The sequence below is a fragment of the Chamaea fasciata genome, unplaced genomic scaffold, assembly GCF_029207755.1.
Source record: "Chamaea fasciata isolate MVZ Bird 193981 ecotype frontalis unplaced genomic scaffold, bChaFas1.0.hap1 SCAF_2, whole genome shotgun sequence".
Lineage (NCBI taxonomy): Eukaryota > Metazoa > Chordata > Aves > Passeriformes > Sylviidae > Chamaea > Chamaea fasciata.
The window spans coordinates 68,276,916-68,289,046 of record NW_027094087.1 but is presented as its reverse complement, the minus strand read 5'-3'; the positions used below and the strand labels follow the sequence as shown (position 1 = coordinate 68,289,046).

Genomic DNA, 12,131 nt, shown 5'->3' with positions numbered 1-12,131 from the left:
AGAAAGGTTGTTTCCCTCAAGGGAGTTATTCAAGAACGATCTCAACCAACCCAGTTCAGTGTGCTCTAGGATGACCCTGCCAGAGCAGGAAGTCTGGGACAGGTGACCCAATGTGGTCCCTTCCAACCTCACCCCTTCTATGATTCTGTGATCATATTGGATATGGCTATCGGCGTTTCCAGGAAACAAGTACATGCGCATTTCAAACACCAGTCGGGAATACACAACGGTATTTCTTTTGTCCTTAGAGCACTGTTCCATCCAGCCGCAGCACCAGCGAACCCGCGGACTCTGAGCACTCCCCGGGCCGCCCCACAGACACCCCCCCCCCCCCCCCCTCCCCCCGCCGCCCCCGCCCCCGCCCCGCGGCTGCCCCGCCTCCCGGCAGCCCCCGCGCGCCCCGGGCCTCGCGAGACTCTGGGCTCTCGCGACAGCGGGGCGCCGCCATCTTACCCGCTCACTCGGGCGCTCTCTCCGTCGGGCGCTGCGGCTTAGGCGGCGGGGGGGCCGCCCGTCCCGGACCGCGCCGCCGCCGCACCGGCCGCGCCACCCTCCGCCGGGGGGAACCCGCGCAGCCCCCGGGACGCGCTCCTCGGCAGACGACCGGCGAGAGCGGGGCCCGCGGGAAGCAGCCGCTGCTCGATTGGTTCCGCCCCCTCCGTGTCGCTGGGCCTCCGGCCCGTACCGGGCGGCCTCTGCCGAACCGGGAGGCGGCGGAGGGTGCGGGGAGGCGCGGCGGGAGCCGGGGTGCCGGCCGGCGGGGCGGCGCGGACCCCGCCACCGGGGCTGCTGCTGCTGCTGCTCTTGCTGCTGGCGGGGAGGCGGGGGGCCCGGGCCGCTCTGGATGGTGGTTAAAATGATCATAGAAAACTTCGAGGCGCTGAAATCCTGGCTCAGCAAAACCTTGGAGCCCATGTGAGTAACCGCGACCCTTCCTCACCCTCTCGAAATAAATCTGCCCCTTGCAGAAGATGGGGGTCCGCAGGGGCGGGAAACGCGGTGCTGGCGAGTCCCGGGAGGGCGTCCCGGGAGATGCCCTCTCGGCGCCCTTCTTCCCGGCCGCCGTGTGCCAGGGGCTGCCTCCTTCTCCCGCTTCTCGCGCTCTCCCGCCGTCGTCTTCGGCCAGGAGGTAGCACCGTCTCCCTCCGGAGGATGCAGCTTCCCCCCCTAGCGACCGCGTTCCTGTTCCCTTTGTAGCCCAGGGAGAGCGGGAGACGCCGTGTGTGCGTGTGCGGCTGGCCGTGCCCCGCTCAGCCCCGGAGAGGCCGCGGTGATGGATGGGCACGGCCCCGCCACCTGTGCGGGGACTTCTCCCGGAGGGCTCAGTGCCTCTGGGGCGGCTTGCGGCATCCCGGGATCTTCCCAATAGCGTTTTGTGCAGACTCGTTGAACACCATTCTTGGTTTTTGGAGTATTTGTCGCTCTCTGGTTTCCCTTCCCCCAAATAAAAATTGCCTCAGTAGAGGACTTGGGGGTAGGAGCCCCAGAGAATAATTTGTCTGTTTATGAATACTTGCGTGGCCTCTAAGCATAACATTCGTGTGAGTAAGTGGGGATCTTCTGCAAATGCGTCTACCTTCTCTGAATGGTATTTTAATGGAACTGAAGTGTGAACTTAGTTTTGAAGGTTTATTTTCTGGAAGTGTGGTGTCTACAGATGAAAGCATACACTTTTCTTGTCATTCTGAAGCACTATTTCAGCGTGCTGGAATTAAATTACTGGACTTTGATTTGAGTTAAACGGACTAGAACTCCTGAATTCAGTCTGGTGTTAACTTCTGCGCTGAGGCGTTTGCCCACTGCCGGTTTTACTCTCGGCGAGTTCAGATGGAGGGGAGGCAAAATTTGCTTTACGGCTTCCATAGCCATTAGTTAAGTATATGTATGTACAGATACAGTTTGTAGGGCTTTTGCTGAAATAACTTTAAGAAGTTGTAAAATGCTGAGACGTTTTTAGGAGAGCTTCACTTGTTTGTTTGGGACTCTTTTTTTTTCTTTTTTTCTTTTTTTTTTTTTTTGAGTCGGTGGGAGGAGGTCGGGGTTCTCCTTTACTCCATCTAATCCAGAGGGTCTAATCAAGACCACACTGGATGAACTATGAATTTACTTTCTGTGGACTTTGAATTAGGCCTTCTGCAAATTGCATTGGGTGTCTCCATTACAAAAGGTTTGACGTTTAAGATTTTTGTTTTGGAGGGAAAAAAGCTGTAGTTTGGGGAAGGTGAATGACTTTTTCTCTTGGATCAGTATAATGCAATATGTTGTGTTCTGGGGTGATAGATTTCCCCAGTTCTCTGCTGTATAATGCTCACTATTAGTCTCTAGGTACTTTCTTGTATGAATATTTTGTTCATGGCAATCAGCAGTTTAATGTCCCTATTTTAGAATGTGCTGGTTAAGAGGCTTGGAACAGACTCGGGGTGGTCCATGTCTCTTTGTTTGCATATTAAACCATGAGCTCTTAGCAATAGTCAGCAGTTAAAGGGTGAAATTGAGATTTTCAGCTGTCGTGATCAGTGCAGTTTTCTGCCTTTTTTCACTGAGAAGACCAGCTTGCATCTGTTAGGTTACAGTTAAACGTGATGTGTGAGCAGATCATATGTGGTTATCCTTTGGGAAAACTGGAGAGCTAGGGAGGGGATGGTCTGGAGGATGATGAGTTCTCTGAAGTTTTAGCTTTGGGACGAAACAAACCAGCAGTGACTGTCATTCAGTTTTCTGTCCTGTGTAACTGCACTGTTGAATAGAAGTTAGAACCGGTGGAGATGTATTGTCCTTTCCCAGCCGTCAGATACTTTTGGAGGTGCTTTCCATGTCTGCTCTGAGGTGTATGACTGCAGCCGGAGCTTGTGGCTGTAGGAAAATTTCAGTGTGCAGCCACTTCTAAAGAAATAACTGTTGCATCTCTAGTACAGTGGGGTGCTAACTGCTGATCCGCTGGAGGTGTTGCCATGTTGTTGTAGACCAAAAATTATTTTTGACTTGTCTTTTCCTGTTAGTGAGACAGAAGTGCCAAGTATTTTTGTCTAGTGGCTCTTTCAGAAACCTTTAGCTGCAGGTTTAATCTCCTAAGGACACTAAGAAAGGCCCCACTGTATTAGGGAGCTGAGGTGATGTCTTGGTGATTTTAAGGGCAGAAGTGCATTTAAGAAGAAACATAAATTTTATATAACCATAGATCTATAGATCTAGATCTGTATTTATGTGCTGGTTACCTGGAGCTGAGTAGTTAGAACCTGCTGCACTTTCCAAGTTGCCTTTTCCAAGGAACTAGCATTTTTTTCATCAGGATGTATAACATACTCCAAAGGCCATAATGCGCATACTTATGAAGCCTAATGTTTCAGAATTAAAATATAGCAATAGCCACAAAAAAATGTCTCATTTTATCTTTAAAAAGTTCTAAAAATACTGACATTGTTAACATAATGAAACAAATGTGTGTTGTAATTGCATGGACTGGACATGGTTTGGTTGTTGGATTGCTTTCACATGAAGTCTGTGGGAAACACTGTTCATAGACAAGAATGTTTGAAGGAGATGGATGGTGGAGGATTTAAGATTTGGAATTTTTTGTTGGTGGTAGGTTGTTGGGTTGGCTTGTTTGTTTTGGACCACTCCAATGCCTTTGGCAAAGCCTTGGTGATCATCCATACAAAAAAGGCCTTATCTGAGTTTTGTCTTGTTGCAGTGAGGCAGAAACTGCAAATGCTGCCATGCTGAAGGACTTGCGCAGTGCAGCTCCGTTTGAAGGGTAATAGGTCTCTAGGAGATTTCTACAGCTCTTCAAGAAGAGGCTGCTTTTGTGCTTTTGGAAATAACTCTCCGTGCTGCTCTGTGTGGCGTACAGGGAGTTGCTAAATACACACACAGAATCATTGCACATCCAGCCATGCAAATGTAGTACTAGTACAAATAAAGTGGCAAGAGGCTTTTTGTGCTGTGGCTGCTCTGTGTTTGACTGGAATTACCTTGTATGTTCAACTCCAGTCAGCTCTGGAAAGAAGGCATTTGTTACCACCCGTCCTTGTTGCTTACAGGCAGCAGTGAGCTGAGTTTCCAGCATTACACACTCTCTTGTCCATGGCGTGGTTTCTGTCGAGTGTTGGAAAAGAATGTTAAACTTGGAATATAACTGTATGCCTGTCACTTCTGATTCCTGTACTAACAAGGCTCTCACTGAGCCTTTCAGTTGTGATGGGTTTGTTTTCTGCAAGCCCATTCCAGATACTCTATAAACTGTGGATATGGTCCTTGCTGGAATATCAGCATCTGGCTTGGCAAAGTTCCAAGTAGGGATTCTTTAATATTTTTTTTCTTGAATTTGTTTGAATCTCTACTTGTGAAAAAAAATTGGCTTTTTGTACTAATGCTACACTCAAAATTTTGCTTTCAAGACATTGTAATGTTCTTCCCCTTGCCCTAATTCTCTACACTGGAAAGTTTCCTTGGTTTTAATTACTTTGTGTAAAATAAATTAAATTGAAATATTCCTGTGGCCTGCTGAATTTTACTTTAAATATGATTAAGACTCCCATATCTACTTTTTTTCCACTTCACTGTATTTACATTTTTGTGAAGGTTTGTTCCTGTACTAAATCAAACGAAAAGAAGACGAAATGCCTACAACATTTATAGAGTATTTAGGCATACCTCATTGAAATGAAAAGGTATTTTGCATTGGTGGATTCTGTAAGTGAATGTGGTGTTGTAACAACTTACATCAGATGGAATAAAATGAAAATTGTTTAAAGAATATTTTGAGTATATTTATCATTGGAATATTTTATGGCAAATGATCTGTGTCCTGGTGTTACACCCTCACTGTTCTTTGTCAACTTTTTCAGCCCTTTTTTTTTGGATTCACCGGTTACTGACCAAAGGTAGCAAATAGAAGAGGTTTAACAGTGGTGCAAGTAGTATGCTAATAAGCCAGGACCTTGAAAGCATAGGAACAAGTTAAAGTGAAAAACCTTGTCATTCCTTTCGTGTGGCAGATTGTCCTACCCATAGCACTCACTGGGCCACCAGGAGATTTCCCTCATTTTCCACAAAACTTCCAAAGTTCAGAAGGAATGAGCTTTTCTCTTCATTTCACTTACTTTGTTAACACTTTGCATGAAGCTGTTTGTAACTAAGATAAATAAAGCACAAATGCACATCAGTGGTGTGTCATTTTTAACACTGGTTATTTTTCAACATCTGTTATGAAACTTGATGGTCTGTTCACCTGACTCAGAGAGCTGCTGTTTGAGAAATCAAGGTTCCTACCTTGGAGTGCTGATACTGCTAGGCTTCTGTGTAAAAATATTACTTTAATATTAGAAGATTGGTATTATTAGGTATAGCTGAAATCAGAAAATAAAAAGGAGAGCATTACTGCTGTTACAGAAAACTTGTTTTGTTCTTACTGCGAGTACCAGCAGTGAAGTGAAACCCCTTTGACTGCATTGCAAGTCCCAGAGACGCTGGGATGAGTTTTGCTTTCTGCATTGAATGGGTGTTGGAGAGCCAGCAAGCTGACAGCTGTTCTGCCTCATGAGAGCTGTCTTCAATCTAGGGGTGACATTCTGGGCTGCCAATTACTGATTGCAGCTGTATGAACATGTCAGATCTGGGTATCATAATAATTTAGAACTGATTTAATGGCATCATTAGCTTGAATAGCAGCTTTGGAGGCTGCAGCATTCCTCAGTGTGTTTCTATTGCTTTAAGTGCTGTTAGGGAGTTAATGAAAGCGAATGAGGGGAGAGTGGCCCTTCTCAGCCAGGACATTGTCTCAAGAGAAATGCTAGATCTTGCTGAATGACTTTGTCATTCATTTTACTTACTGAACACCATAGCTTTTTATAGATTATGGGGGTTTTTTTTTAGTAACAACAGAGTGGTGCAACTGCCTGAATTAGGCTGGCTGCACTGCCCAGTATGCAGTGTACATCTTTCTGCACCCACTCAGCCCTGCAAGTACAAAGCATTGCTCTCAGTCTTCAAACACAGCCATGTCCACCTTGGTTAATATCAAGAACTGAACAGTATTTTAGCAATCAGTCTTCAGGCAACAAAACTAGACTCTGAAATTTAGGTTTTTAACTCTCAGGATCAGAGCATGACAAATAGCAGGCACCTACATGTTATTTCCTTTACAACACCACCATTTGTTGCCTGGAGGACTACAGACATGCTTTTGAGGTTTCAGTGTGTTGTGGTCGTTTAAATTTGCCAAAGAACTAGTTTTAGGATTTGCAGCATCTTTTCGGTTTGTACATTAGTTTTAAAACGGAAGAAAAAAATCCCCTTGTGTAGTTTCTTTGCATCTTAAAGAAGTAATTTGTGCATGCAACATAAGGGCTTTTGAGCATACAGCTACACCAGTCGTGTTTTTGCAAACACCTTTCATACCTATTCTGCATATACTGCATCTCTCAGTTAAGACTCTAGTTACCCGGTGATTAAAAAAGTCAAAGTGAGTTCTCAGAGCATATTTTATATTTAAAAAAATAGAGTATTGGAAATGGATAGGTTAAAAAGTGTTTAATGAATTTCAAAGTATTCAAATAAGAAGATGGTACCGAGAGGTGACTCAGCCAAATTACTTTCCCTTCTTCAAATACTATCTACAAAACAAACAAACAAAACTCAAAAAAACAAAAACAAAAACAAAGAAACAGAACAAAAAAACCCAAACAAAATCAAAAAAACCCCAAGGCTTAAATTTACCTGGACAGCTTCAGCTTTTCTAGTTTATCTTTATTTGAAATTGTAATTTCAAATAATGACTGCTAAACCAGGTGAGGACAAACATGGGGTTTTGAACTTTCCTGTGAGCTTTGTTAAACTGTTCCTTCTGTGAGTGAGCAAAATATTTGATTAGGAATTGCTTTCCTTTTTGAAGCTTCTGTCTGGTGCATTGCAATTGGAGGTATCTGTATAATTCTCTGAAGAACACATAGAGATCTAGCAAGAGAATTCTTCCATCTATGTTCTATATATTCAATGCTGTTTATTAAAGCAGGGTTACATGAGCAGCCTCTCTTGTTTAATGGAGAGGAGTAGGCACTGTATATTTTCTGACTTAGAGAGTACAGACTGCAAAAAAGTATTACTGGAGGTAAAAACATTTAACGTTGCTAGGAACAATGATAGATATTCAGAAATTAGGTGTAAGAAAACACGCTACGGTGTTTAATGGTGGCACACACTGGGATGCACTTGTTGCAGTGAAAATGAATTCAGATTACTTGTGCCAGCTGGTGTTTGTTTGTTAAAGAAAACATAAAAGCGAAAACGGGAGGAGAAATTTGTGATTACAGATCCATTTTAGTGCTTGCAGCACATGCCTGCAGAATATTGAGGGGATGGAGGTAGGCAAATCAGAGTTGAGAAATGTTTTTCTCCATGCTCTGATGGATGTGACCATTTCTGTAGTAGCCAGGCGTTACCATAAGAATGAAGTTATGCATCAAGTTCTGTCACATGTGTAATGCACAGATTGTGTTTATGGTGCTGACTGAGGTACCACACTATATTCAAGTTTAGCTAAGGATTGAAACCTGTATTTAATAACTGAAAATGTATAGCATTCAGTGAGCATGAGAATCAAAATATCATTTTTTTTGTTCATTTTTGGAGCAACTTTTTGTATTATCTTTCCATCTGCAAGAATATAAATATGCATAGGTTGGATGATAAATCCTTGTTCTACACAGTATGTTTGCTGCCATCAGCATGGGTGCCTTCCTGTTTTCTTTAATCTCACATTACTTGTTAAGAAAACAAAGTCGATTATAAGAGCATAAAATGCAAGACAAAGAGGTTTAGAAAAACTGACAAAGCTAGCTCAAAATCGGTGAAAAATCCATGTATGCACAACAAAGATAGAGCCAGCATATTGCCTATTATTCTCACACAAAGGCTGCTATTCTCTAAGAAAATACTGTTAAACTAGAGAACATAAGATCTTGTTTATGAGGAAAACTCAAGGCCCCATAATCCAAACCAGCGGATTGTGACTAAACCACTGGATGGAGAATTTATACAGAATGTTTCAGAATTAAGTTTGAGTGAAACAGTGGAAAGGAATTGCTTTTTTAAAAAGCTCCCCCCCAAACAAAATGATTAAAGCTCATGTCTAGAACTCTTGAGAGCTATAAACAAATTTTCAGGCAGACTTCCTTTATTCACAGTTTCGTAAACTAAATTTATTTTTTACTTCATGAGACCTGTTGGTCCTCTCTTCTGTCACTTGAGGTTGGTAGCAATTTAATTTTAGCATCATCTTAAAAAAAGGCATTTTACAAGAGTTTGAAAAGCAATAAAAGGTCGGATTATAAACTTGTTAGATCTGTTTAAGATACTAGGTACAGTAACAGTCTTCACAGTAGTGTGGAGAAAGCATAATTTGTTCGTGGGTTTTTTTCAAGCTTTGAAGAACAGATACAGATGAGGAGACTTCTGTTTCAAGTCAGTGCCTAAAAAAGGGTTGTCAGACTCTGTGCAAAGATCATTTACAGTTTAATTTTAAAAAATTAAAATTTAATTTAAAAGAAAGGACATAAAATCCTACTGTTGATTTACAAAAGCATCTTCATCTCACTCTACCACAAAGCTCTCTGTATTCATTAATGCTTAATTAGTGTCAATTTAAAATAATTTGCCTGTTAGAATTTTTTAAAAAATAGTATTTGTTAAGTAGCCAAAATTCAAAAGACAATTCTTATTGCTGTAGAAATTCCCCTGTACACACTGAATAATAATAATAGTAGAATTCAGTATGATTATTTTGCATTGTTCATATGTAGCTGTACAGGGGGACAAATGTTAAAACGTGCGTGAGTGCACAGCAGAAAGTGATCCTGTGTTTTGCAAATTAAAAGTACATTTTCATTGAGAATATTTTCATGAGCTTATATTGGAGTTGGGTGGATGAGTTCAAGTGTTGGGGTGGGCAGGATTGCTAAGATTTCCGAAGTCATCTTGGCAGGGAGGATGAAAGCAATTACTGTTCATTATTCTTAAACATCTTCTGTTTGTTTGGGGCTTGGAGTTGTGTTCATTGCTTTTGTGCGGTTTTGTGGGTTGTTTTGGTTTGTTTTTCAGGGGATAGTTTATGGTTTGTTTATTTTGTTACAGCCTAGGTGGCTTTCCAGAGAAGATTTTCCGTTTTTTATCCTGCTCATGAAAGGGGAATTGCTTTAAACTGAATATGAGGTTTTCGTGCAGTCAGTGCTGTAGGAGCTGGAGAATTAAAACACTGTAGTAGCCAAGAGCAGCAGGTTTTTACCTTCTAGACTGACTAGGGGTTTCCCCCCGACCCCCTAAATTTTGAGTGCATGTGTCATTGAAGTAAGTTGTAGCATATTTTGTACAATGACAACTGACTATTTGTGTTATCAATTGAGAACCAAATTTGTGGAAATGGAAATTGAAAAAGAAAAACTGAGAATAAAAAAAAACTGTCATGATGAAAATAGCACATTAATTTTCCATGGCACGATTCAGCTTGAAACTGGGAAAGTATTGAAAATCTGAAGTGCCGTTGAAGTTGCATGAAGAAACAGTAAAAAAAGTTAATAGGTTTGCAAGTTCAAGGATTGAGAGGTGATGAAATGCTGGCCTTAGGGCCTGCTGTAGGCAGAGAGAGCCCTCACTTCAGCCTGTGATGAACGCTCTTCCGCTCTTCCACACTGGGCGTTTAGATAATCTGCTTGGCTGATGTGCTCAGGTGCTTGCAGCGTTAGAGTCCTACTGCTCTCACTGTAGGAGGCTGTGTCAGGTTGTGCACTGACTTAATGCTTGGGCAGTATTTTCTTCTGGATGAAGAATTGTTAGACTGGAATGGGGCAAACAAATGTGAAAAATTTCTGAAGAACTTTCAGTCAGTGTGCAGTCTGGTTTTTTATTCGCAGTATATATTTTCATTTTGTTCATTTAGTGTGTGTGGGTTCTTTTGGAATGTGGGCTGATTATGAACTCCTGTTTCCTGTATCTGTAAAGCAGACTAACATGGAATACAGTGGTATCTCCACTAGCAGCCCAAGTTGCTTTTTCAGCATGAAATTCTACTGCTGCCTGCTTTCTAGAGGATGCTGGGTTACATTTGGAGCTCTGACCTTTAACTTCAGGGCTCTGTGTTCTGGGCCCAGGCTATGCGTAAGTGATGCTGACAGATCAGCTTCCTTTGCCTAGTGGATATGTTTGCAGGGGGAATGTTGTTACCATGCAGGAGATAAGTTTCTCTGGTGAGAGGAATTAGGTGGTGTGATATGTTTGTTTAGAGATTTGGGTTGTTTTGCTCAGTGTCCGAAATAATGTCATTTCAATGATCAACATTTAGATTGGTAATTAAGCTTCAGCATTTGTATCTTACTCATTGTGGAGGGGATTTTAAACTTCATATTCCTTTATTATGACTGTTAGACCTCGATGCTAGAGCAGTATTTGTGTAATGTTCATATTCAGTGCAACTCCCTGACCACAGATTAATTTTTCTTACTGGTTATTTTTGCTAGAAAACATGTACAGTTGGGATGCATTGATGCAGTTCTTTTCTTGTCATTCTTTATAACATTAGTACAAACTTAGATGACCACCCAAATCAGCTGTCTGTATCACATGACCAGTCTGCATCCATTGAATCCTGTGTTATTTTGTGGGGCCTGAAGTCTTCCTTTGGTATATGCTAAACAGGGGGATTTGGTATATGCTAAATAGGGGGATTAAGTTGTTTAACACCAGTGTCTCACCATTTCATTAGTTACTCTTTATGAATAGTTTTGTGCATTAGTCTCACTTGCTTTGGCAGGTTTTGCAACACCACCATGAAGTTCATTGTAAATTCCTATTTGTGAAACGTTTAAAAAAAATGCCACTTATATTAAATAATGTTCTATTGGATACATGAATTCTTTGTTGATGTGTGTATGAACATCAGCTTCTGCATTGAGGCACTCTGTATGTAATTGTTGGTTGATTTCTGAATTCAGATATCAACTGGATAATGATCCCCTAAATTTCCCTCCATTTTCAATGTACCTCTTACAGAAGTGTCTGTTACAATATATGAATTTAGGCTTTTGAAACCAAGTTTGAAACTGAAAAAATCAGTTTCCGTTTTCACAGTGCTCATATGTAAGTAGTAATAAGAATGTTGAAAAGTGTATTTAGGAGAATACTCAAGGGTCTGATTTTTTTTTCTTTTTTTTGTTAGCATAGATCACTTCTACTGTATCAATGTATTCATTTGTAATTGGATAGACTGACTTCTTCCAGATAACAGTTACTCAGTATTTCATTCACAATTATTGATTCCATTTTTTGGGGAGTTAGGGAAGTATTTATTGTCTTTGTTTTTTAATACAAAACAGTTTGGCAGTTGAGGCTGTTTCTTATGACATGGTTTGTTCTAGTTTGCTCTGATGTTTTCTGTGCAGCATTATTAGGAAATGTTCTGGGCAATTGTTCGCTTGAAAAGGAAAGTGATATTTAGATATACACCAGAGTATTTTTCAATTGCTTTGGTAGGAAATGGTTTTGCCCTATATAGGTATTGGTCATACCAGTTTCAGACATTAATTTCTGTGATTAAATAGCTTTTTTTTTTTTTCCTAACTAATTTATTTGTAGATGTGATGCAGATCCATCTGCCCTAGCTAAATATGTTCTGGCTTTGGTAAAGAAGGATAAAAGTGAAAAGGAACTGAAGGCATTGTGTGTTGATCAGCTGGATGTATTTCTTCAGAAAGGTAAGGGCTTTGTCATAAAATTAAGATTGAAAATTCTGTCTTATTCATGCAATCATTTACCATAGAATCGGGCTTTGATCTTTTTATTGGCTTTGTTACTTTGTAGAATGTAATTCAGTTTTCATAAAGTAATTTTAAAAAGCCCAGGTGTATAGGTTAGCATGCCTATATTAGGTATATGTTTTGTTAGTACTCACAGAGGCCCAGAATCATAGAATGGTTTGGGTTGAAAGGGACTGTAAAGATTCTCTGATTCCAGCCCCCTGTCCTGGGCAGGGACACCTTGCACTAGACCAGATTTACCAGGGCCTTGTCTGACCTAGTCTTGAATGATTCTGGGGCTGGGTTATCCACAGCTTCCTGAGCAAGTATTGAACCTCCCTCTATATA

The 12,131-nt window shown here is 41.4% G+C and overlaps 1 protein-coding gene across 3 annotated transcripts in view; it reads left to right on the top strand.

Annotated features, from left to right (window-relative positions):
* The first annotated feature begins 728 nt into the window (after positions 1-728).
* The window catches only part of RBM26 (RNA binding motif protein 26), a 49,828-nt gene continuing 38,425 nt past the window's right edge, over positions 729-12,131 (top strand). For 2 of the 3 annotated variants that reach the window (XM_066176339.1, XM_066176338.1), the window contains exons 1-2: positions 729-915; positions 11,623-11,741. In XM_066176339.1, coding sequence (XP_066032436.1) covers positions 845-915; positions 11,623-11,741 — 190 coding nt within the window. In that variant the 5' untranslated portion in view covers positions 729-844. The remainder of the gene's footprint in view (positions 916-11,622; positions 11,742-12,131) is intronic. The other variant, XM_066176340.1, reaches the window with a different exon arrangement.